The 26,950-nt window shown below is 42.6% G+C and overlaps 1 protein-coding gene across 1 annotated transcript; it reads left to right on the top strand.

The window, feature by feature from the left end:
• Positions 1–321: 321 nt before the first annotated feature.
• On the top strand, positions 322–25,702 carry BAALC (BAALC binder of MAP3K1 and KLF4). Its single transcript, XM_039706342.1, has 3 exons — positions 322–637; positions 18,644–18,813; positions 24,393–25,702. Exons 1-3 carry the CDS (start codon positions 472–474, stop codon positions 24,495–24,497), a joined length of 441 nt encoding a protein of 146 aa, XP_039562276.1. The 5' UTR covers positions 322–471; the 3' UTR covers positions 24,498–25,702.
• Positions 25,703–26,950: the final 1,248 nt, after the last annotated feature.

Here is a 26,950-nt window from a genome sequence, read left to right on the forward strand (position 1 = left end):
TACGTGTAAATCCTGCCCGTCCAGACCCTAACCCGGGGCGGAGGGAGCTGCTGCCCGCCCGCGGTGTGTGTCTGCCCGCGGCAGCGGGCAGCCGGAGGGGCTCGGCAGGGCAGAGCCAGGGTCGCGGCGGCGGCAGCGTCCCCCCTTCTGGGAGACACCGGCGGATGGGGAAAGATCGGGGACGAGCCGGGAGGCGGTGGGATGGGAGAGAGAAGAGAAGCGGGAGGGGAGGGAAGAAGGTTGCGGGAGGAGAAGGGGAGGGGACAGGAGTCGGGGTGGGCTGCGGGGCGGGGGGGACAGCGAAGATAATAAAGCCGGGGAGAAGGGGGAGAAGGAAGAGGGGAGCCGGGGAGAGCTGGACGAGCGGCGATGGTGCTGAGGGTGTGAGCGGGGCCGGCGGGGCGGCCGTGCCCGGCGGGGCGATGGTGCCTGGGCGGCGGCGGCGGCGGCGGCTGTGAGCGGGGCGTCGCCATGGGCTGCGGGGGCAGCCGGGCCGACGCTATCGAGCCGCGCTACTACGAGAGCTGGACGCGGGAGACCGAGTCCACCTGGCTGACCAACACGGACTCCGAGAGCCCGCCGCAGGACGGCGGCAGCGCCGAGGGCCCCGGCCGGGAGCAGGGCGGCCCGCGCCCCGGTGAGTGCGGGAGACGCGAGCGGGCACCGCGGGGAGGGGAGCGGCGGCGACACCCTGTGTGTGCTCCTACACACCGTGTGTGTGCGCCTACATATCCTGTGTGTGCATCCACACACGCTGTGCGTTCACATACACACCCTGTGTGTGTACCTACAGATCCCGTGTGTGCACCGACACCCGCTGCATGTACACGTACACACACACCCTGTGCGTGCACCGACACCCGCTGCATGTACACGTACACACACACCCTGTGTGTGCACCGACACCCGCTGCATGTACACGTACACACACACGCTGTGTGTGCATGGAGGGGGTGTGCGCCGATCCCCCCGTGTTCCTGCTGCGAGAAAACGCACTCCGCCGCTCCAGCCCCCCCGCCAAGAAATGCAGGCGCCCGAGTCTGCTCTGATGCCGCGGCGGCTCGGAACGCTCTGAGCGTCTGCCCTGCCCGGCCAGCCCCGCCGAGAGCCGCCCCGGCACGGGGCAATGCCAGGAGTGGCCCTCGGGACCGGGCAATGCCTGGAGCGGCCCCGCCGCGCTCCGCGCTCTGGGCTACCAGAGCCGGTTCGGGCTCTAGAGACCCTCTCACGGCGGTGCTCGGCTACCAGCGAGAGCGCACAGACGCCGTCCACTGTGAAACAGTGTTATCAGAAGGGAAAAGAACTCGGTCCTTGAACTCTTGCTGTGGAATACGTGGCTTTTTCTTTTGCATGGCAAGTAGTTTAGGAAATGAATTGAAATTAGGGAAGAGGTAGCTTTCTTCCACACTACCTCTGATGCCTTCTGTTATACAGAAAGTTGACCAGACGGTGGGTTGGACAAGAACAGACCTGCAAGTCTGAATTTCCCAGTTCTTGCCAGTATGCTGCCTCCCCAGCTGTGCACCTGAGGTGTTACAGAAGTAACAGATATGGGAAAGGGATTGAGGAGCTCTGATCTGATGTGCAGTTTAAATTGATTTAAGAATTACTGTGTATTGCAGCAGTATCTAGAAAGCTCAGCTTAAGTCCAAAAATTCATTGTGCTAGATATTGTACAAATGGTTGCTGCACAGAATAATAACAATTTCCATGTAAAGCAGTAAATGCCTGTAGGCAGGTTCAGATGTAAATAAGTAGCTTTACAGATTTTGTAGAAAGTAACAAAGCACCAGGAAGAAATTATGAAAGTGCAGGAGTGAAAATTCACAAAGGTGGGCATTACAGGCCAGCTGGAACAGGATACCACAACTCTCTGCTGACCAAAATAGGGAGGGAGAAGTCACAAAGGGTCCATGTTATACTCCTAAAAGCTCAAGAAAGACTCTGTAGTGGTCACATGGGAAACTATGAGCATTTGAAGGTGAATGGGTCTATGAAATACCATATTAAAGAAGATTAGATAAGGAATTTAACTTTGAAAGTGAATGGGTCTATATTAAAGAAGATTAGATAAGGAATTTAAAGAGGATCAAGATGATGCTGACCAGTAAGTTCAAATTATAGGTAACAGTGTTGTCTCCAGCAGTGAAAGCTAAACAGAGTGTTAGCTTTTTACCCACACTTGCCATTATCTTAGCCATGTTTACTTTGAGTTGGTACCTAATCATAAACAGAAGCTAGACAGTCCAAGATCTGACTCTGAATAGGAGGTAATAAAGAGGTAGATCAGTAATTATTCTTCCTAGAAACATGTGGTAATTGACTTTGTGTTTGGAGATGAGAATACCAGAGATAAGGAGAGGAGAAAAACACTCAAGACAATAAAGACTGAGGGACATGAAAAGCTTTACAAGACAACCTTGCAGAAGAAATTAGAAGGAAGATGATGAGGAAAGGACAGAGTAGAAGCAAAAACGATGAGTAGGACTTCAGTTAGGGCAAGATTCACTCTTCAACAGAGCTGTGGTGGCAGCAGTTTAAGGAGCCTGAGGAACACACACTGCTCCCAATTAGTGCCTCAAGAGTCATAAAGTACTTCAGGGAGAGCTTTTGTAGGGTAAGGTTTGAGGTAGGGAAGGAATAGGGATAAGGAGAGGCACTCCAGGGACTATAACGCTACTTTAAGTGAATTTACAGATGAAAGGGAGAGGAAGGAGCAATTGAAGGGGCAAATGAGGTCAAATATGGGTTTAAGACATGAAGAGGAATTACATGACTTTATTGTGAGAGCTGAAAACTACCTCAGAGTGAGAGACAAAAAGGAAGGGTAAGGGAGGGGACAAGAGCAGGATGGGAGAGATGGGAAAATGGGAGATGACATTGGCACAAGGCAAGGTGGGAAGGAGCTGTAACTGGGACACAGAAAGGGAGGACGCAGCCAGGGAAGGGGGCACCAGCCAAAGGAGGTTGGGGAAAAAGGATGAAGTTCTTCTCTGTCATTTTTCTTTTGGAATAAATTGGTGAAATTCTGTGAAGAGAGAGAAATAGAGATAGGATGAAAGAAATATTTTGGGAAAAAAATTGTTTGGGAAAAGACAAAAGCAGTAAGATGTGGTTGTGATTGCCAACATGTTTCAGTCATAGAAAAAACAGAAGAATTTGACATCCAAATATAAAGAGGAGTAAATCACTTAGGGACAAAAGAATGTCATGTATACAGAATCAGAGTGTGTGCCAGTGAGGAAAGGGTTAGTAACTACCATACATTAATCTTAGTAATTTCATACCACCACAAATTTCATCATATGCTTCTATTTTTTCAGCCAGTACATTCAGCTATCTATGCCTGCTTTCAGGCACAAATACATATTTCTGTAGCCAAATGTTTGTACATTTACCAAAGCATTTTGAAAGCTTAAATATTATTAAATTAATGGGAAAGTATTGAGGTTTTTTAATTTTCTAATTTGCATTTCTATTTTTCCAATTTCAATTGATCCCTTATTAAAATATTTGTTAATTTCCCTACTTGATTTTTTATATCCATTTTTATAAAGTGTATTGTAATCTCCCAGTGTTTACAGGAAGACATAGAGGCTGGTATTAGTTGCTATAACATACCTACAATAAGAGAGATGGTCTTAGGTTCATGAGAAGTGACTTAGGTGATGAGAAGTCACTGACAGATACAAATATAGTTGGTTGTAACTTGATGGTGTTGCAGTACACTGCTGAGGCTTTGGCAAGGAGGAACAGGGCAACCAGGTATGGGTGAAGAGGGATAGAAAAGTAATAACTTCATGAAGCACTGCAGGTGCTGGAATTGAAATAACAAGTAATAACTTCATGAAGTACTGCAGGTGCTGGAATTGAAATAATAAGTAATAACTTCATGAAGTACTGCAGGTGCTGGAATTGAAAGGCATTTTCTGGAAAATAAGTGTATGTACTGTTCATAGGATGAGTGGCTTCTGTGAGGGAGAAAAAAAGGAAAGAATCACAATGAGCCCTTACAATAAAGCAATTTCTTGGAAGAACATCCATTGCTATGTGAGCAAAGAACTTTTCACAGGACTGAGCTACTGCGTAGGCTATAGCTGGGGGAAATAATGGACTACATTTCTGCTTAGTAACCGTTCCTTGATCCTTGCAACTCTTTGCACAAATTGCTTTCTCTTTAGAGGGTCTGATTCAGCTAAGTAGAACTGTTAGCAAAGTAATGACTTTTGGAGGAAGCAATAATCTGTGGGTACAGATGAGTCCCCAGGGCAGTCACCATGGGTTGCACGCAAACCACGGGGAAAAGGTTGGATTCACAAAAAGCACAAAAAACTGTCAAGTATTTTGGAACATGTTTGCACAACTTGTTGTGTTATACTGGGACAATTTGCTGAAGTGTATATGTATATGTATATGTATATGTATATGTATATGTATATGTATATGTATATGTATATGTATATGTATATGTATATCCTAGAAATTTAAGATGTACAATTTACTGCCTGAAACCAGAATCATAAATGTACTCTATAAACACATCCAATATAAACCAACAAAAATTTATTTTGTTTGTTTTAAAGCAGGTTTAAAGCCATCTTATTTCTACTTCTTTCTATTTTCACTGACAAGGTTAGCTGCTGTTTTCAATTATTCTTTCTTTATTATACCTGACTGTGCCTCAGAGTGGATATGGCTTGTTGTCTTGTGGCTAGAGAGACTTTACAATCAATTTAACCTGTGGGCTGCAAATAATTTAGGACAGGATCTCTCCTTACTGTTTTCCCACAGCAACCAGTGCAGTAAGACCCCAGTCTCCAATAGGGATTGTTATGAAATGCAAATAAAAGTAATTAATTTTTTTATGATGTAGCAACCAAGTAAACAATAATTCTCTTGTCTCAGAATGGAAAAGTTGAATACTGATTGCCTCAGGGCTGACTTGTTCCTCAGCTATGAAATTATTTGTTGATTTTTTTTTTATCATGATGTGACTCACAGTATCAGCTAAAAAAATTGCTTTTTAGTCTTTGAACTTTACACTTTTTCCTTAGTAAAGTAATTTTTTTCTGAAGCATATTAAAGAAAACATTGTCTGTATATCACACAGACACACCTGATCTACTCAGAAGGAAAACTTGCCCATGGCATCAGCAAACAGAACTGCAGTAAGTGGTCTGCCAGGAATGAAACCTGCAATTTAGGATCAGTGAAGACATTTGCAAAATAGCTATGAAATGGGAGGGCAAACGAGTCCTTTGTAAAATAAATAGAGATAATCAGAGGAATACAGGAGAAATTTTATCACTGTCTAGCAATCTGGCTGGATGACAGTTTATCTTGCATAATTGTCCTAATATGCTCGTGTGTTTATGAGTGATTCCTGCCCTGCTCTCCGGGGCTCAGTGCCTGGCTCATGCTGCTGCTCCACTGGCTCCTGAATGACAGTTTATCTTGCATAATTGCCCTAATATGCTCGTTTATGAGTGATTCCTTCCCTGCTCTCCGGGGCTCAGTGCCTGGCTCATGCTGCTGCTCCACTGGCTCCTGGTCGCTGACAGCTCCGGGACGTTTTAAGGACCAGGCTCATCATTTGCAGCTAGGCTTTGGTCAAGCCTCAGTAAGCCAAATGCGGCGTTTCAGAGGTAACCTTCCACGGGGAAGTTTGGACAGTCGGTTTTGCACCGTGTGTGGCAGTGGCTGTGAGCTGTGAGGGCTGTGAGGGCTCTGAGGACTGTGACGGCTGTGAGGGTTATGAGGGGTGTGAAGGCTCTGAAGACTGTGAGGGCTGAGGGCTGAGCGCTGTGAAGGCTGTGAGCTGTGAGGGTTATTAGGGCTGCGAGCTGTGAGGGCTGTGAAGGCTGTGAGGACTGTGAGCTGTGAGTGCTATGAGGGCTGTGGAGGCTGTGGAGGCTGTGAGGGCTGTGAGCAGTGAGGGCTATGATGGCTTTGAGGGCTTTGTGAAGGCTCTGAAGGCTGTGAGGGCTGAGGGCTGAGGGCTGTGAAGGCTGTGAGCTGTGAGGGCTGTGAGGGTTATTAGGGCTGCGAGCTGTGAGGGCTGTGAAGGCTGTGAGGACTGTGAGCTGTGAGTGCTATGAGGGCTGTGGAGGCTGTGAGGGCTGTGAGCAGTGAGGGCTATGATGGCTTTGAGGGCTGAGGGCTGTGAAGGCTATAAGGGCTGTGAGGGCTGTGAAGGCTGTGAGCAGTAAGGGCTATGAGGTCTGTGAGGGCTGAGGGCTGTGAGGGCTGTGAGGGCTGTGAGGGCTATGAGGGCTGTGAGGGCTGTGAGGACTGTGAGCTATGAGGGCTGTGAGGGCTATGAGGGCTGTGAGGGCTGTGAGGGCTGTGAGCTATGAGGACTATGAGGGCTGTGAGGGCTATGAGGGCTGTGAGGGCTGTGAGCTATGAGGACTATGAGGGCTGGGAGGGCTGGGAGGGCTGGGAGGACTGTGAGCAGCCGCAGCCGAGGGCCGCGCTGAGCGGGCTCCGGTTTCCGTGACAACACGGACCGGGTCTGGCTCGGACCGCGCTGCCGTCACCGCTCCGTCCTTCACCTGGTGTACGCAAAGTCAAGAGCTTCACAGACATAAATAAGCAAGCATCAGGTTGTAAACTGAGAACAGGGCTGTGAAGGCTGTGGGGGCTGTGAGGACTGTGAGCTGTGAGGGCTGTGAGGGCTATGAGGGCTATGAGGGCTGTGAGGGCTGTGAGCTATGAGGGCTATGAGGGCTGTGAGGGCTATGAGGGCTGTGAGGGCTGTGAGCTATGAGGGCTATGAGGGCTGTGAGGGCTGGGAGGGCTGGGAGGACTGTGAGCAGCCGCAGCCGAGGGCCGCGCTGAGCGGGCTCCGGTTTCCGTGACAACACGGACCGGGTCTGGCTCGGACCGCGCTGCCGTCACCGCTCCGTCCTTCACCTGGTGTACGCAAAGTCAAGAGCTTCACAGACATAAATAAGCAAGCATCAGGTTGTAAACTGAGAACCCGGTGCAGCAAAGTGTTTTTCGTGAATTGGGCTGCAGAGAAATGTTTAATAAACCATCTCTTTTAGGTCAAGAGGTAAAGATGGATCAGCGCCTTACATTTGTACATCAGGATCTCTTTGTGCTGTAATGTCCTTATGTTCTTTTATTAATGAATTGTTTCAAAATCTGGTATGTTTAATAAACAACTATAACACTGATTCTGATGTCATATTTTCAGGAGATAGCCTTATTACAGTTCAGAATTACAGTAAAAGTGAATAAATGCAGCTCTTCTGGACTGTAGACATATTGTAGCAATTTTCTTTCCATCTTAGTCCAGACCTTGGGTATAATAATGTATTGTGTTTGCATGGCAATATTTTGTAGTGGGGAGCAGGGTACAGGGTTGGTTTCTGTGAGAAGCTGATGGAAGCTTTCCCCATGTCCCAAGGAGCCAGGCAGCTCCAAGATGGACCCACCACTGGCTCATCAGCAATAGCTGTGACATCTTTGGGATAACATATTTAAGAAGTAAGGGGGGGAAGAGCCTGCAGAAGATCAGCTGGAGAGAGGAGTGAGAATATGTGACAGCAGTGCCTTTGCCATTTCCCACTCAACACTCTGTTGTGGGTTGACCTGGGCCAGACGTCAGGCCCCTACCAAAGCACTCACTCACTCCCCTCCACAGCTGGACAGAGGAGAGAAAACTCAATAAAAGGTTCATGGGTTGAGATAAGGACTGTAAAGAAATCACTCGTTAAATACTGTCACTAGCAAAACAGGCTCAACTTAGCAATACAAAGTGAATTTACTGCACTAACAAAACCACAGCAGGATAATGGAAGGAAAATAAGCCCTCCTTCCCAGCTCTACCTCCTCCCCCAGTGGCTCAAGGAGGCAGGGAGTGGGGGTTATGGTCAGTTCATCATCCAAGGCTTCTCCTGCTGCTCAGAGAGAGGAGTCCTTCCCCTGCTGCACCATGGGGTCCTCTCACAGGAGACAGTTCTCCATTGAACTTCTCCAGTGTGAGTCCATCTCACTAGCAACAGCTCTCTGTGAACTGCTGCAGTGTGAGTCCATCCCATGGGCCACAGTCCTCCCACAGCTGCTGCAGTGTGAGTCCATCCCATGGGCCCCAGTCCTCCCACAGCTGCTGCAGTGTGGGTCACCCTTCCATGGGTGCAGTGCTCCAAGGACAGGCTGCTCCAGCCTGGGGGCAGGACCCTCTCTCCACTGGCTCTTCCACAGGGCCACAGCCTCCTCCAGGCATCCACCTGCTCCAGTGTGGGTCTCATCTACAGGTGTGGGTGGATCCCTGCATCCCTTTGCACCTCAGTGGGCTGCAGGGCACAGCTGCCTCACCAAGGGCTGCAGAGGAATCTCAGCTCCAGTGCCTGGAGCATGCCTTCCCCTCCATCTTCGCTGACCTTGGTGTCTGCAGGATTGTTCCTCTCACATATCCTCACTCTGCTCTTCTCTGGCAGGAAAATTACCACTGCACTACAACCTTTGTTTGGATTTTCTTGTACAGTGCAGTACTTGGGGTTTGCTGGGCATAGAAGCAGATCAAGGATTACAGTATTGGCCTAAACGAACATGTATTGCTCCACAAGAGAGCATTGAAATTATTGGAAAAAATCAGACTCAGATGATAAATACAACATTTTGTAATGACTTTATTTTTCAGCCAAACCCTAGCTGTTAATTCTTCCATTCCATACATTTTCACCTTTGCTGTCATTTGATAGTGCAATAATAGTTTAATTTCACATTTCAGTTAAAAATTGGCATCAATACTTATTTAGCCAATCAGATCATGCTAAGCAATCTACCCCACCACCTCTGGAAGTATTTTTAAATTAACTGGTTTTTAATAAATATCCACTGCCATTAAAAAAAAAATAAAAAGGATGCATCCATACATAGCAGAACTTAAGTAAAAGTGTCAAAGGTAATTGAGAGATGAGATTTTTTTTTTCTATTATGACCCTTCAGCTTGCTGTTCTGTGAGATGTATCAGACCCAGTTTCTGGGAAAACTTCAGTCTTGTTTGAGAGTAAGTGGTTCAGGTAGTGCATGGAGCCTCCTGACCGGTCCTCCTGCCTCAGGTGGGAGCAGCCACCTCTCGGTCCTGTGACAGGAAGGGAGGGCAGGGGCTGGACAGGGTTCTCCAGGTTCTCCCTCCTTCCCCAGCAACCTCTTCATTGCCTCTGGGATTTTCTCAAAACACTGCAAGAGTTGTGATGCCAATCAACCCAAACTGTGATGATCTTACCACAAAACCTCTCAGGCTTTGATTAGTATCCATTTAGTTAGTGGCCAACAGCCTTGATAAACCCTCCCTACAGTTTAAAGCAGATCTGCTAGGACTGATCACCCAGAGTTGAGCCCACTGACAATAATTTACCCTCTGATAAATTTGCTAAAAATGTCACACACAGGAGCACTTGAAAGGCTTTCCCAGCTGTCACAGTAGCAGAAAGCCAAAGGGCTGTTGAGCATCAATAGAGATGATTTGCAGGAAGATGAACGGGAACCATTGCTCTAAATGACTTCCCCATGGAAAAAACCTCTTTTTTGCAGCACTGAAATCTTTAAAGGTAAAAATATTCCTAGTTATTTAGAGCCAATGGTCTGCCATTAACTAAAGGAAGAGGTTTTATACTGTCTCTGCAGCAGGTGGTGGGGAGGAGGGATGGTGAGAGAGGGAGAGTGTCTGAAAGGGTTTGAGCAGGAAACCTGAGTCGTGGTTTTGTCAATGGCAGATCCTGCCTGCAAAAAGCTGAGAAGGAAATTGCTCTGCAAAATTACTCTTTTTGTGGAAATAGCACTCTTTGCCCCATCCTAGCCTTTATATCCTGATTCAGAACATTTTAATTTTTTTTTTTCCTTGGGAATGTATTTACACTTTCCAGCCAATTCTAATTCTGCATTTTCCAGTTTAGGAATGTAGAATTCACAGCAAGCAATTAAAAATTTAAGTAGATTTAAACAAAGATTCCTGCCAATCTCAAAGCAGAAGAGCAATGTATTGCATACAGGAAACACAGTTAAGAGTGCAGTTTACCTTCTTGCTCAGTGATTAAAATTTCCAAAATTTCCACATAAAGCACATATTGCAGTAATTCAGCACTGACGTGGCCAAAATCTCTCTTTTCTTTAACTGTAATCAGTTCTAGAAATATATGTCTTCATAGAAGCAGAAATGATATTGCTAGTTCCAACATTTTTCCCTCAGATGTTCCTGCAGTTTAAAACAGATTGCAGTTATAAGAAATCTAGGGTTGAAAGTTGGGTTTGATCTTCAATTGAATCTGTAATACTTAAGACTCAGGAACAGAATGATCAAAGCTGGCAGGTTATTGAAAGGCTTTCTCTCTGACCTGCACCCAGCACCCCTCTTTTCTGGGGTACAGGACCAGATCTCTGGCTGGGTGGTGAGTGGATACATTTTTCAGCAGCTGTCTCACATGAACCAAGTGCTTTGGTCCTTTGCTGTGCACAAAGAAATAATGCAATAAGGCAATTTTATCTTCTGATGAATACATTAGAAAATAAATCACCAGTCTGCTTCCCTAGACTGCCACAATGGCTTTTCTGTTCTGTTTAGGAAAAATACAGGTTAAAAGTAAGTCAAAGAGGTAGATGCAGGAGTGGTGTTTTACCCATTAACATGGGCAGCTGGAGCCTGTGAGGCAGGACTTTACATTTTAAGTTTTTCCTGAATTCACTGAGCCCCTCTGCATTGCTGTTTGCTTAACTGAGCCTAACATTTTAAGCAGCTGATTGAAACAAAGCAATGTTGAGTCTCATTCTTCCTGGGAGATGGAAGGTTTATGCTAGCTGGTTCAGGTGCATGCTAGCTACTGAAGAGAAAAATAACCAGCCCATTCTTTATTGACTGACTAAAATATTTTGATTGTGGGTTTTTTTACCAGTTTCTAAACAGTGTATATAGTTGAGTTTCTGTCTCCATACATTTTGTCTGGATATCGTCCTCATGTTGCAATTTTCAATTTTGTAAACTGCTAGCATTTCCCAAGTGGGCCACCAGAGTTGTTTCAAGCATTTGCAGTACTAAAAGCATGAATATCTGACATTTGCACAATGCTGATGCCTGAGTGCTTTCTGAGTGTTTACACCATGTGTGGAAAATACGGAAAAAATGCAATGGATTTATCTAGAAGATAGTTGATAGCTGACAGCCTTAAGTTTTAATGTAGTTACTGCCTTCATTTTAGGATGAACACTGAATGTGGGTGATGACTTTTTCACATGCATACAGACACCTTAAAGCCAAAGGACTTTATGATTATAGTTACAGTGGTTAAGTCAGCAGTATCCTTCTGTATACTCATACTGTAAGGCTGGGAATGCCACAGGCCATACAGCCCCCTGGAGTTTCCTGAGTTAATTCCCACAAGGGACATGCCTTTGGGACATTGGGAATGAATTTACAGCTTTCTAGGGGTTGACATTTTGCCTAAGCCTTTGTAAATGATCCCAGTAGTCAAGTACTATTTTTAAAAAATAAATGTGCAATGTACTATTTGGAATGTTTAACTTCAATTCCAGCTGTTGAACCTTGGTAAGGAAAAATAAGGAGTCATTTCAGCTCACATTTCCATGTACCTTTAAATGCGTTTCATGAAGATTTATATTTAGTCTGCCTAAATATTTTTGCTGCTCCTCAGTGTGATTAAGTGAAATGATTCATTTTGCTCATCTTAAAACTCCATGTGTGACTGGCTAAGTAATAAGACTAATAATAATGCTTTCCATATCTATGTTGGAAATTAGCCTAGATCATAATGAGAGATGTTTTATTACCACATCCCAAAGGAGAAGGAAAGCCCAGGTAAAGGGGAAGGAGGGAAAAAGCATGTGAACACCTACAGCCGTAAGGCACTGCTCAGAACAGGGTGGGCACTGCTGTGGGAGGGATGACTGAGAGAGGGCCAGAAGCCTGCTGCTTGTTTTTCATCTCACACAGTGCTCTCCTGCAAGGAAAACTTCTTTCTTGGCATTTTAAGGACAGGTTTAGACAGGAACTGAGCCAAAAGCCAGCACTTTGGGAAAACAGGCTGAATTGCCATAATTTGGACCCATGATATAACGTATTACGCATGGAGTGTATAATTTTTAACATGTATTTTTCATGGGCTTTACTGAAACACAGCCAGTATATTTGCATGTGGAAAAGCAAATCAATCCCCCAGTCTCTATCCTTCTAAAATCCAGTACCATGAAAAGCACTTCAGAGCTTTGCTATTTGTGTGTTAGGTTTTCAGGTTGGAGGAAGGAGTGATCTGTTTTTTGGCACACCATGTGGCACTTGTTAGTTGCTTAATCCATTCTATGGCATTTTCCCAGGCAAAAGATGTACTCAGCTGTCAAGGTCTCCTAAAATGTTGCTGATGCTTTTTCCAAAATATAGTGAAAATTTGGTTCTTCTATCTTGTTCCAGTTATCAAAATTCATATTGTCATGCATTAAACTCTGTTGTCTTTCTGGTGTTAAGTCCTTGCCTAGCACCATGATTACAATTCTTTCAAGTTTACCTTTTGTATCTTCCCTTGATAGTCAGTCCAATGCCCTTGAATTCATCTTCTGGACTCTATTTGCCATGAAGAACCCTTTGTCTGGAGCTTTGAAATGATCATACATTTGTTAAAAAGTGTTGCAGCATGCTTTTCTTATTTGGGATAAATATAAATTTTATATTCGCTTTTATTTCACAGACATGGTTGCAACACTATTAAATTTGTTTACAAGATAGTTATTCTGTGATCGTGTATCCCCATTTGAAATTGGAATATACCAATACGCAAAGATTTAGCACGTACTTGTGAATTTAGGCCATGCAAGTGATATCAAGCTTTGCAGCTTGAGAGTTTGTTTGTGCTTTAGGAGGAGCTCCCTTCAAATAAGCATCCCCCTTGTAAGTGTGGAGGAAGGCACAGAGCTCCTGGCTGCCTCCCCACACCAGTGGTGTGCCTGGGCATGGCTCAGCCCTTCCTGCCTGGAGGCAGTTTTGGAGAGACCTCCAAAATGTGTGGGAAGTGAAAATGTGTTTGTTGTATTTTGCTGCATTGTCTAAAATTCATATCACATTAGAGTTCAGAGAAATCATTCTGGATTCTCTGAAGGTCTGGGAAGCAGATTTATTGCATTATTGTATTTACAGGTACAAAACGTTGTTTCTGATAATATTTTCCTGCTGCAGCAGGTTATCCCTCTGTAAATCTGGATCCTTCATCCTAGCTCACAAACCCGCTCTCTGCTTTTCCTCAAAGTTTCTAAATTGTTTCTTGTTAGGTAAAAGAGCTATTGCATATTTCCTGAGCAGCTGGTCTCATCCCTGAGGCTACTGCTTTGGAGGAAATGACTTAAACCTGACTTTTGCCACAGCTCCCACTCCATTTTTTATTGGATCCTTGCTATGTCTGGCTTTTGCAGCCAAAGTGCACACCAGCCCTCAGGCCTGCAGATGCCTGGCTTTCCCAAAAATATATAGTTTCAAATTAGGAAAATAGATAGAGAAAACAGATGTTTCAGTGCTTTCTGTACTTATTATCACTCTAGCATTAAATACAAGAAACTCAGTGATGATTGCAAACATATATTTCCTCTGGAAGCACCTGTATGTGGTGATAACACTTTCCATTTGTCTTCCCTATGAGCTTTCTCAGAGGAGTCCATCTTACAGTGCAGCATCTTTTTAGGCAGGCATTTTCTAAACCAGCATCTTATGCATTATACATGAGATAACAGCCATGATAAATAAAAAAGGGTGTTGCTGAGCTAGAAAATGGAACCCTACTGGTTTGTTCATTGTCAGTTCCAAAGGTATAAATTTAGCTAATCAACAGCTACCTGCTTTAAAAAAATGTATGCTTGTTACTCCATAACAGAACATCTGGCAGCACAGGGTCTCATGGGTACTGGGTCAGATCTAGAGCATGTTTGGGTCAGAATTCATGTCCTACTTTGGTCACTACCTGTTGCTTTAAAATGAATTAGGAGAATGCCGTGGCAAACACACATGGAATAATTTTTTCTACAAATGGTTAAATCTTTTGGCTAAGATTAACTTTGTCTCCTTACTACAAGGTTTCATACCCTTCCCAAACTTTTTGACAGCATTAGCTACTGCAGCATTAATGATTATCTTAGTCACAGAAATTTTCAGCTTTTTTTTTTGGTAAGGTTCGAGATTTACTCTTTTGATTAAGCCTGTGCAGGAGATCCAGGCAGACCCACCTATGTGTTATTTGTGGTTTGAGATGATTATCTTAGTCACAGAAATTTTCAGGTCATCTCGAACCTTACCAAGATTTACTCTTTTGATTAAGCCTGTGCAGGAGATCCAGGCAGACCCACCTATGTGTTATTTGTGGTTTGAGAAGTTTCCTGTGGTTCTGATAGTTAAGGGCTACGGAATTGTCTCTCATTGATCTCTTTTCTGTCTCTCTGTGCCAGATGTCAATCCATGACACAACTTTGCTTTTTAAACTAGTTTTACATTCACAAACTGAAAAAAATTAGTTTATTTCCCCCCTTTTCACATCATCTTTATACAAAGGTGATACAAAAATCTGGTTAGAAAGAGTTAAGAGTAAAAATTTCCTCTCCTCTTTATGAAATACTGTTATTAAGAATAATTTTAATTCTTAGTGTAACCAGGCTATATGAAGAACTAGAGCAGTATGCAATGTTTATCTTTGTTTACATTAGTGTTGTCTTTATAATAAAAGAAACCAGAAAAAAAAAGAAATACAGGTCTAATGTCTTAAGTTTTCATTCTGTATTTTACATTTTCACTGACTTCTTGAACACCCTATTTACTAAAATAAATATTTTTAAAGCTTTCTTAGGCAGCTCCCTCTCCAGGTAAATGTTGGGGAGGGGGGAAGTTTAGAGCTATATGATTTAAGCATTTTGAATGGACATAAGCTTGCAAGTCTGTGAGCAATTTTTCAGACTGCAATTTTAAATATCTGTCTCTTAAACTAAAAAACTGGGATGATGCTGTCTGACAATTTATGAAAACCCATTCAAAAATTTAAAATTATTGTGTTTGTTTTGTTTTACTGGAGAGCACACCAAGCTAAGCTGCTTTCAGCTGCTTGTTCTGATTCCTGTGCTACGTCCCAAGTTGTGCCAGTCTGACTGCTTGCGTCACTGGGGGAAGAATAAAGTCTAGGATTGATTTCAGTTTAAAATAACCCTTTTTTCCCCCGATGCTGCTGGAAAAAAGCATTTGTCAAGCTCCAGCCTAAGGGATTTCTATTGGCATGGTAAGAAAGGCAAGACTTAGTGTGCCTGTGCAGCCCAGCAAGCAAAGAGGAAGGTGGTAAACGCTGCCACGGGAGACAAGGTTTTTTAAGCACACTTTGTGCTGGAAAAGTAGACTTGGATTTATGAATTTATGAGCAGTGGGGCTGCTGCAGGGGTATTCTCCCTGTGGCCATTGAGAGAGAACTCGTGCGTGTTCCTTACAAATAAACCTGATTACATGCAGTGAAATCACTGCCACTTGTCATCCATTCCTCCCTACAGAGGGAGCAGCCTGGCAGTCCCCAAACCCAGATCAGCCATTCCTGAGGGAAGGGTCCCCATCACATTCATGGGCATTTAGTAATCACCCAGAAACCCAGGTTTTGGGAATGGAGCCTTGAGAATATTGGAGCCTTGCCAGTTCATTTGAAAGTGAAATGTGTATTTGACAGAGCATTGAGGTGGGGTCTGTTGTTTCCCCCTGGCCTAGAGAGGCCCACAGACTCTTGGCAGGGGTGCCATGAATGAGAAGATGAGAATGAAACCAACATCACTGAACCCATTCATTTAAATGTCTACAGTGATTTAACAACACTGATGTAAACTGAAGCTCTACCATGAAAGACCAAGGAGATTGTTTACCAAACCCCTGTCGTGAGGATGGCATAAATACCTCAACAGTTTTCTTGTTTTAAACCACACTGAGGCAAGACCCTCAGTATTGTCACCCTGCTGGCTTTTGAACTCCAATAGTACATAAGAGAGTTAACTCTTCATTATTGTGTACCATGGCAAATCCCAAATAGCAATGCAAAAATATTTGCTATTTAAAAAGCAACCCCGTGTTCCTAATCCTTCTTAAACATCATCTCTGTTTTGTAATCATCATTTTGTGTCATGTATCTAGTCTATAAAATAGGTGTTGCTTTATGGATTGCCAACAAATCTCGTGCTCTGAACACCACTGCTTATGTATTCTCACTGTGATTTCTTCTTGGTGTTCATACATAAAGGGCAAGTCACTGAAGCCATTAAACTGTTGCCCACTGTCTAAATCATCTATTTGCTAATGAAAATGAATTCTAAAGTAGTTTCTTAATTTCAGAATAGCAAACATATTACAGGATAAAATAAAAAATCTTTTTGTCTAGGTTTGGTGACCACTAGGTCATCCATATAAAAATATAATAGTGATACTGGAAGGCTCAAATACTGACACCTGGTTTATATTTGACAAGTATTGCAAAAAAAGGCACACCCCTGCAACGCAGGATGCAGCAGGTATGCTTAGGCTGCAAACTAACAGAGACAAAAAATGATCCAGATATACCAATTTCAGGATTGAGATTTTCCATCTGCGTCCATCTGGAAATGGATTAATGTAAGAAAAAGTTTTCTGTGCAAGACCAAAAGATGCAACACAATCTGATAAATGAACAATTGGACTTAATAACAAAATGGCTTTTTAGCTGACAGATGCTTTACCAGACAATTTAGTCAGAGGCCAGATGGCCAAAGAGATACATGGTAGAAAGTAATTTCATAGGATGACTCCACAGAAGGAAAAACTCATCATTTGGATGTTTGAAATGTCAAAGACTCAATTAATGGAATTAGTGTGTAATTCCTGCAGTTTGCCTGTTGAAAGCTGTGCTCAAGCCCGTTCTCAGGGCTCCACTGCAAGGTGAAGCAGTGGACTCCTGGCTGAGAGCTCTGACTCACACGTGGCTCGTTGCCTCTCCATCTCCCTTCCTGACAGCTGCTTTTGTCTACAACATCAGCCTGTGCCACTTACTGCTCTGCACCAGGCATTGTTTGCCTCTCCTCTGGTCCTGTGGAGTGACAGGGAGAGGTAAGACCTAAAACATAACTAGGTGAGGAATTCTGGGAGATGCAGGAGAGGTGAAGTTTGCTGTTGCCTTACTGAAGTTGCATCCAAACTTAGACACAAGAACAACATCCGGTTTTATATCTAGCAGAAAAAGCAGTTTCCAAAGACAGAAGTATTTTTAAAAAATAAATTATAATATAATATTTTCAAGTTTCAGCTCAATTTTTTTCTATACAAACTAAACGACAGCATTATTAGTAACCACCACTACAAGTTAAAGCGTCTTTGGAATACTCTGCCTCCATCTTCTGACTGCTCAGGGAAATGCAGTGACTCGTTTGTATTCAGACTTCTTAAATCCCAGGATCACAGAATGGTTTGAGTCAGAAGAGACCTTAAAGACCTTGTAATTTCACAAAATTTTATATATTTTCAAGACCAAGGCTTTGAATATTTGGGTGAAACTTTATTGAGTCCAGTCATTGCCTTTGCTAGCTAATACTGACAAATGTTGCTTTCTACTGACAAATCATCTTTTCTGACACATTTCTGAAAAAGAATTCAGGACTTTGCTTCCTTGTAAATATCTTTAACACAGCCCTTGAATTCCTACCTGATTAATGTAGAAGATTTTGATGACAAAATGTCACTTCATACAGCAATGGCTTTTCATTGGTTTTCCACATACTTTTTTTTTCCTTTGGTGTCTGTGACTCCTTAATTTTTCTAGGTTTGATACCTGCATTACCAGTTAGTAAATTTGCCTTCTTTGTTTCTCTTTTCAACATAAAGGCCTTCATAAATAAGCTTTGATAAAAACTAAATTGAGAGCAACAGTCATGCATCCCCCTTACTCCTTATATTTGGATTTCAGACCCATTGTTGCAACCAGATGTTGAGTGCTCTGCACCCACCATAAATGTAAACTGATTTTTGTTAATGCAGTAAGATGGGAAAATTCATCTATGCTGTCCAATATCATATTGTACAGTTCATGTATATCCATACAGGTAGACCAAAAAGCAAATTACTCATTTATTTGATTGCTGATAGACAAAACAGCATGAAATATATTTTTTTAAAAATTTCTCAACTTCAAATGAAAAAAATATTCAAGGCAAGGCCATGCATAGAGCACCCTTCCCATCCATATTGGTCTCATCTGTTATGCTCACATCTAACCCCTTCATTTCCCAGAACTGGAACAGATTTAAAGGGTCTTTTCTGGATCCTAAGTTCAACTCTTGGTCACACAAGGAGCCGTGTGTGTAGAGAAGTCAGTGGAGACATGCAGGTGACAAAAATCTACTGACATACTGCACTCACTGCCTTTTTCCCAAGATTTCCTGAGCCAATGTTTCTCAGAGCAGTGGACCATAGGAAAAAGGCCAAATGATGTCAAATGTGAGGATGAAGAAGCCACAGGGAGGTAGACTGCTCTCACTGTGGCACTGTACCACACCTTGCATCACTGACACAATCACAAAATGAGGCAAAATAGAGGGACACTGGAGCCAGCTGCAAATTGCTGCTCAGTATTAACTGCCCAATTCCATGTGTCCCTACTAGGTCTTCTGGAGGATGGGAAATTGGCTCACACAGGTGTATCTACAGCATCAGCCACAGCTGGAATGCTGAACCCTGAGAAGAGGAGCAACTGTGGCTCTCAGTGTGCAAACCCCATAGTCCACAGCACTGGGACTGCAACACAGAGACAGAATGGCTTCAGGACTACTGAGGTATGAGTATAATTACGTTCCCTAATGGCAAGAACTAGCTTCAACCAGGTCTAAATTACTTTTGTGACAGCCTTTCTCTTTGCAGTGAAACTGTATTCATTGTCTTGAGATATGAGAAATTGGTGCCAGGCTGCATTACAGACATGGCATGACTGAGCTGAGCACCTCTGGAAATGCTTCATGCCTGAACAGCCACAGAATTGATGTTTTATTTGTCAATCAGAGTAACACACACACTTGTTACAGTAAAAAAACAGCCCCCACACTCATTTGTTTTCAACTCAGTCCAGCTGTGGCACATATTGTGCAAACTACTTAGATTAACTATCCAAAAAGGAACATGTTTTCCCTTAATTGCTGTTCTGCTTAAAATATGTGCACTGCATGAACCCTGGTTCATTCAAAGCTGGACATGAAGCTTGAAAAAGTCACTGGGTGTCTTTGCAATAAGTTCAGTAGGCTTTGGATTGGATCCTCCCCGCTTTTCCCCCTCACTTTGTGTTGTGTACATTGTACACATTGTAAGAACAAGGCTTTGGGGCTATACCAAAGACCAGCCTTCTCCTGTCACAGCTGCCTGCCCACTCACCTGCCTCCTACAGCCTTCCACTTGCTGCCCTGTTTGCATAGCTGCTGCTGAGCTGCTGCAGATTAAAGGAAGCCAAAATCCCTGCCTGGTTTACTGCTTCCTTGGTTTCTTGGTGTTTTGAGAAGGTGTTAGGTAATAATTTGGAGACGGGAGACTTCCTTGTCTTCTGGGTTATCTGCAGATGTAGCAGATAAAGTCCTTTACATGGTCCTTGGTGTTTCTGGGGGAATCTCAATTTCTACTTTGAGAAGTGCTTGTCATGCTGTTGTTGCTGCTTCTACTTTTTCAGGGGAGTCTCCTCTTACTACAATATCGTCTAATTTCACATCTGGGGAGAGTGAGACTGTAAAAGTTTGGCAATCACAAAATGTGCAATCATGGGTGAATGTTTATATCCCTGTGGCAATCTGTCAAAAGGGACACTGCACTTCTTTCTGGATGAGCATGAATTGAGCCTTGAGGTATTCCCAGAGTGGAATCATAAATAACAACTTTTATATCTAGTTTTGCCCTCTGTGAATAGGATGCTCCCTGAATTTGCATTACAGTTCCACAAAATTTGGCACAGCAGTAGTTAAAGGTGTAATATTGGTATTCAGTCTCCTGCAGATAATGGTGAATGGCCACTGTCCCCTCAGCTTCTTCACCATTCTCCAAAGGCTACAATTGGCTTTCTTATCTGTACAATGCTGGCTGGATTGGCAGCCCTCTTAAGCATAATTTTTACCTTTTCTTCCAGTTTTTGCTTTATCGCCTTTTCTTTCTGTAACCATTTGTGCAGCTGCTCAGTTTCCAAAGATAGTAACAATTCAGTTGTTTTCCTGCCCTCTATTTCCTCTCACAGATTTAGTTTCACATTGCTATGTTTTTTTCCTACCTAATTTCTACAATAATTGTCTTTTCCTATGCTCTGTTGAAGCGTGTAGAATCTTAAAATTATCTTTCTCAGTAATAAGCTTGTTTTTGGGTTTCCAATCTTTCTTTTATTTCCCTCTCAAAAGCCAATGATGACTTTAATACTTCATTTTCTGATTTCAAAGCAGCATGTTCTATATATTTGAGGGAAGAAGGACTCTGATTACTTTTTGTGTATAAGATAAGTGAGTCTCCAATACTGCACAAATAATTGCTTTGTCTTTCCAGAATTTTCTAGCCCATTCCTTGCCTGCCTGGGAAGGAGCACATTCATACTTCTGTAACTGTTTATCCATGGCAATCCTGCTGACTACACCATTTCTTCTGTCACATAAAAAATTAGGGAAGGGAGACCTGCCCCTTGCTTTCTGTGTTGTCTGCAGATGTAGTGGGCCTGGGGTCTTCCCTTTCTCACTCAGTATTGTCTGCCTGTCTGAGATCCTGGGAGAGCTTCACAGACAACATTTCAGAGTAACCAGTCTAGCACTCTGAGTCTGGTGAGGTGCCAGAGGCGCAGTAATCCTGGTCAGGACCACAATCCCTGATGCAGAACAGACATGCATTGCACTGAAAGTCTGGGCAAATTCAGTGAGACTCGTATATTTGAGGGAAGAAGGATTCTGATTATTTTGTGTATAAGTGAGTCTCCAATACTGCACAAATAATTGCTTTGTCTTTCCAGAATTTTCTAGCCCATTCCTTGCCTGCCTGGGAAGGAGCACATTCATACTTCTGTAACTGTTTATCCATGGCAATCCTGCTGACTACACCATTTCTTCTGTCACATAAAAAATTAGGGAAGGGAGACCTGCCCCTTGCTTTCTGTGTTGTCTGCAGATGTAGTGGGCCTGGGGTCTTCCCTTTCTCACTCAGTATTGTCTGCCTGTCTGAGATCCTGGGAGAGCTTCACAGACAACATTTCAGAGTAACCAGTCTAGCACTCTGAGTCTGGTGAGGTGCCAGAGGCGCAGTAATCCTGGTCAGGACCACAATCCCTGATGCAGAACAGACATGCATTGCACTGAAAGTCTGGGCAAATTCAGTGAGACTCCACTTTCACAAACTGAAATTTCTTGCCTCTTGGACAGACTAAAGTCCACAAACTGCTGTTGATAAATGCAGTGGTGTCAGAATGCATAAGCAATAGTATTACTGTGGAACAAAGCTTACCTGACAAGTGTCTCCATGGGGGAGGAGAGAGAACAGCCTGTTGAGCATCCCAGGGCACAAAGGAAGAGTCTCCTCTGACCTCCCTCCCCTGTTAAGTCATATTTATATTGTTCTCTTCGAGAATGGGGGGAAAAAAGTTTCAGTTGGCATAATTTCACACTTTGAGTGACTTTATATACATGTAAAGATTGTACAGGTTTTACTTTGTTAGCATGCTACTTGGTGCATGAAAAGGAATATGTGTTTCCAAGTTCAAGCAAATTTCAGCTTTTGGTCAATATTTGGGTCATTTTTTCAGCTCAGTTCCTGTTAGCTGCATTGTTTTAGACAGAGAATGACTGCAACACCTCTGTGCAATTCCAGCCTTTGATTCTTGCCTCTCTCAGACATGAAACAAGCTCCCATGGTGTCCCTGCTGCTCAGGCATGCATAGTTTGTCCCTGCTGAGTTACTGCCAGTGTGGGCACTCCTCCTTGCTGAGCTTTGTCTTTTGACATTTTTCCACAGAAAGTGCCTCAGCACAGCATGTGGCAGAACAGCTACACCCACCCCATCAGAAGATGTCCCATCTTGACAGTCACATCCTTAAACCAAGGGGTCTGAGCAAATGAAAAAGGGAATTTGGTTTGAACTTCATCTTGAATTTGCCAACACACAGCACATCAGTTTATATCTCCATCATATTATTTTTGTTTGTATTGCTATAGTACAAAGATATTCCCAGGTGACATAAAAGATACTGCTCTATCTTTTCATGAGATACTGCACCTCCAGGTGGACTGGGACACATTCCACAGCAGCATGACATCTAAAGCCATGGGATTTCTGTAAAAGAAAAGCCCAAATGCTTGTCATAGCCACTAGCCCACAGAAAAAATTTAATTAGTGAGGTTGGATATGGTCAAATAGAACGACATAATTATTAATCCAATTTGAAAAAGACTTGGTCACAATTTATAATTACAGTGTGTACCTGTCCTACTGTTAGAGAAAATTGTCTAATTTTGCAATTGAATGGAAAATTACTTTTGTATTGCACTTAGTAGGAAGTATGGGCAAATTCCCACAACATATTTATCATGTGGGTGTTGACTGCAATGGTACTACTCAGTGAAGTGTGGGTTCCTGCCCTGAGCCCCCATAACTGAAGATACCCTCCTGCATTTTCTAGCTGATATACATTCAGTAACATGTATCTGTGCTGTTGCAGCTCAGTGCAAAAAAAATTCTGATGATAAAGCCTTTACAATATTCTCCACATCCAATGCTGGTACATAAGAAGCTGTCTAAACTTCTTATAGTCAGAAAAGAAATATATATGCCTAGAGAAAAAGTGTAGTATCCCACGTAGGCTCCAGCTCTGGTCTGCTATTCTGCATCTCTGTTTTTCCACTGTTTAAGGAACCATAAGGTGAGCAGATAATGTGAACACCTTAAGTTTAGATGCCTAGAGTTGAAAAGATGATTATTGCAGGCAGCTCAAAATGTACCCATTTTATTTACCTGAACATTCACATTGATACAGTTTTTATTTTTTCTCAACATGCTGTAGAATGCAGCACATGGTGCTCTTGCAGGGCTTGGGTTGTGCCATCACCCTGTGGGCTAGCAGGGGATAAATCATGTCACCTCTCTGTTTCTCACTTTCTCCTGCATCAAGCTCTAAAGCAGCCATCTGCCTTATCCCTTGATACTTGCTTATGACAGGGTACAGCTTGTGCTGTACAAAGGGAAAAGGTTTGACATTGTGTCTGGGAAATTTTATTATCCTCTCATGACCATAATGTCAAAACAGTTTAGAAGTAAAAGATGATGATGGTGATGATGATGATGAAGACGGTAATAAAGAAAGGAGTCCTAGTACCAGTGAAGGTAACAGGTTAGTCAGGTACCTCTCCTAAGAAAAGGTGGTATCCAGATAATGACCCTGACTGACAATAATCTGGTTGGATTCTCATTTTAGTCTTTGGCAAGTAGTTGCATGAGCAGTAGCACTGGGGGAGTAAATAGGAAAGGAGCTGGTGTATTCAGGCTGCAGAAATGTGAAATAATACACAGCAAAAAATTAATTCCAGGTGTTTCTCTGTGATACATATGAACCTTCCAGTATGTCAGTGTCTGAACTTTATCAGACATTATTTTACCAGGCACTCTTCCCATGTAATAATGCCTAATTTACCTGGCATTCCTCACGCTGACAAATAGTCTCATGGAACACTGGCAATGCAATAATCAAACCCAACTAACCCAGCTATGTGCCTCTATCAGCCCAGATCTGGGTACACTTTATTAGACCTATCCAGCTTCCTGTGCATTATGGTGTGTTGCTTATGGCAACAAGCAGACAGTCTGGGAGATGGAAAAGTATAAATTTAAATTAGGGATGCACTTGTATGCCTCAGACAGACTGACTTTTTTGAATATTGAAAATAAACTGATGAATCTCTGAAAGGTATATATCGTGCTTGGATCTTGTATGCAGGCAGAAGTGTTACTTTAAAACTATATTTTCACATCAGAAACAAAAAATCCAGTACAGAAAATTCCAGCTCAGGCTAGTGATGTACAATTCACAGTAACATCAAAAGGAACCTCTAATTTTCACTTCTGGACTGAAACCAGATTTATTTGCTCTGCCTTTACAGTACACACCTGCAGAGTTGATAATTATAGGCAAGAAGGTTGATCCAAAGCCTACTGACATCCGCTGCCTTTGCCTTTGCAGCAGATAAAAGCTTGTGTCCATGCTGAATGAGACAGTTGCTCTGCATCACAGTGCTGTGTGAAGGATGCTGGAGATGTTCTGTTTATTACATAGAACTGTTTGTGTAAATTAGGGGTTAATCATCAGTGACTCTTTCTGTTGTCATCATGGAACTCACTGTACTCTTTAAAACCCTCACAGAGTAAATGGGACACACAGAAAACGACCACACAAGAAGTTGCCATTAATGTTACAAAAGGCATCAGGCAAAGTGACAGAAGAAAAGCAAAGAATTGTGCCAATTAATGAAGAAAATTGCAGGTGAGGATGGACTTAACAAAGCTTCACTGCAATTTAAATGTCAGTCACTGAAGACATGAAGATCTCTAGGTGTTCCAGGTTGAATACAGCAGGCAGCTGCTACTGAGTGCCTCCAGAATCAGGTCTTGTGGAAAGCAGCTGCAAGCCCGTAGACATCGTTCGTCTAAAGCAGTGGCACTACACAGACATACACAGAAATTCATGATGTTTGTTTTTTACTGACTTCCATGTTATCCCATGTGTATGTCCTGTTCCACATTGCCATTAAGATGAGGCTGAATAATAAGGGGTACAGCTCATCACAATTAAAACCAGGAAATGAACACATGAATCTGCATTTTTAGTCATAAAGGGGTTTTGAGTGTGCACATTCAAACCCACAGAGTTAATTTAAAGCAGTCACACATTTTAAAACACAAACCCAGACAACTCAAGAAGGTGAGACTAAAGTCTAGTCTTCCACTAAATCTCTTTTCAACTAGATGTATAGGTTATATATAGTTAAGTCACACAGTAATGTTTTTATATATTAAATGTTCAATTACTTAGTTTTAATTTATTGTTCATATTGACACAATTTTGACCTTAAAAATAGTAGCTTTCATATTGGTCAGCCTTACTTGAAGGTCCTAGTCTCAACTAGTAAGCAGAGTTGTGGCTACTTTGTTGTTTTATAAATGCCCCTTCGATTATGTTCAAGCCCAGTCTGACCAGGAAAAATGTTACCATTAACATAGAAGAAAATAACCGTAATTTTAAAGTCATATTCTAATGTCAGTTCAAAAAGTTAACTTTCTTTGATAAGACATAAGTAATTCACTGTGCAGAACTTATTTAATACATTGTGAGCATCCTGTATCACAGTACTCAATGATTATAGTAAATACATATCTAAAAGGAATATAAATGTTTAGTATAGTGAAGTCCAGGAATTAATTCAACATATTACTTCTTAATATGGAAGTAATAATATATATTCTCTGTGAGTTTGCATGTTTATAAAGATAAAAGAGGTAAATTTATTTGCCTCCCCTATCAGATATATATCCATAATATACATCCATATATATATATGGATGCATATTAGTATCCTTAAAGGGCCATTTAAAAGAACTGTTCAAAACAGGCATACAAGAATAGGATTGTGAACTGAACCCTAGTTTATTCTGTATTAGGATCATTTTAATAGCTTGCTGTTACTTGTACAACAAGTCTCTGCAATAGGAATTGTTTATTAATTGCTCCAACAAAAAGGCAAACTGGAATCCAGAGTTACTTAGGTGTGTGAGTTACTTTCCTTGTTGTACAACAAGTCTCTGCAATAGGAATTGTTTATTAATTGCTCCAACAAAAAGGCAAACTGGAATCCAGAGTTAGAGACAGAATTTTGCATACCATAGCATATTCTAAAAGGATTTACTGGCAGAGAGAGTGCAGTATAAACTGATACAAGAATGCTACAGAAAGTGATTAATGATCCTGATGTGTTTAAGGGTAAACAGGATTTTGAAGGAAGGCAAAAGGGAAGGTTTGTTGTGTAAGAAGCTGTTGCAGAGATTTGTGGCCTTGGGTGGATACCACATTAGAGTGAGTAGATGCAAGAACTAAGGAGTCCTGGCATTAAGATTATTTATTAGCTAAGAAATTATTTAGTGGTGATGTGCTGACCAGATGTGTCAGATGGCTTGGGTCACACCACAGAAGGAAGTCCATGAGCTGCATGGCACATGAAGCAGCCCTGGCTCATGCCAGCAGCCGTCAGGGAGGCAGCTCTTGAGTTTGTATTCCAGGCATGAGATGTGACAGGATGGTTTGCAGGAGATGGCCTTGGTACACAATTATCTGGGCAACAGCACAGACCTTGCTCATGCTGAGCACATCCCATGTCAGGGTGGCAGCTGGAGAGTGCTGGATGCTGCCTGCCCTGGACTGCTCATGATAATGTTCCTGAGCTACTCCAAGATCCCCTAAACCTGCTTATATCCTGAAACTTAACTTTATGACATTCGAAGATTGGATCCAACTTCTGTGGTAAAAGCCATGTTTAGTAACAAGCAATTTTATACACACTCTTCATGTAGTACATTACTGTTCTTATTCATTAGGCATTAGTAAATGCAAAGAAATTACATTATGTCCTAGGTGGCTTCTTAGTGTTTGATGTGCAAACTTCCAATGACCTTAATAAAGCTAAGAGCATGTTGTGGAGATGTAGATCTTGTCTCTGTACACAGATTGGGATATACTTATGTTTACTTTCCTTCTACTAGAGATAACCACAAGTAGAAACAACCAATTTATAAAATAATACCCCACTCTGTATAATTAGAGTGATAGAATCTAGTCTATACCACTTTAGACAATTTAAAGTCCTCATAATAGATTCCCGTGTTGGTTTTAGTGGAAGAAGCAAGCCCAAAGAATCACCTGGACATTTT

The sequence above is a fragment of the Passer montanus genome, unplaced genomic scaffold (assembly GCF_014805655.1).
Source record: "Passer montanus isolate IOZ18808 unplaced genomic scaffold, ASM1480565v1 scaffold19, whole genome shotgun sequence".
Taxonomy (NCBI): domain Eukaryota; kingdom Metazoa; phylum Chordata; class Aves; order Passeriformes; family Passeridae; genus Passer; species Passer montanus.

Coding starts and splice junctions, on each gene's coding strand:
- BAALC (XM_039706342.1), top strand. CDS start 472: ATGGGCTGCGGGGGCAGCCGGGCCGACGCTATCGAGCCGCGCTACTAC. Junction 638..18,643: donor GCAGGGCGGCCCGCGCCCCG/GTGAGTGCGGGA, acceptor TGTCCCTACTAG/GTCTTCTGGAGGATGGGAAA. Junction 18,814..24,392: donor ATGGCTTCAGGACTACTGAG/GTATGAGTATAA, acceptor AAACCCTCACAG/AGTAAATGGGACACACAGAA.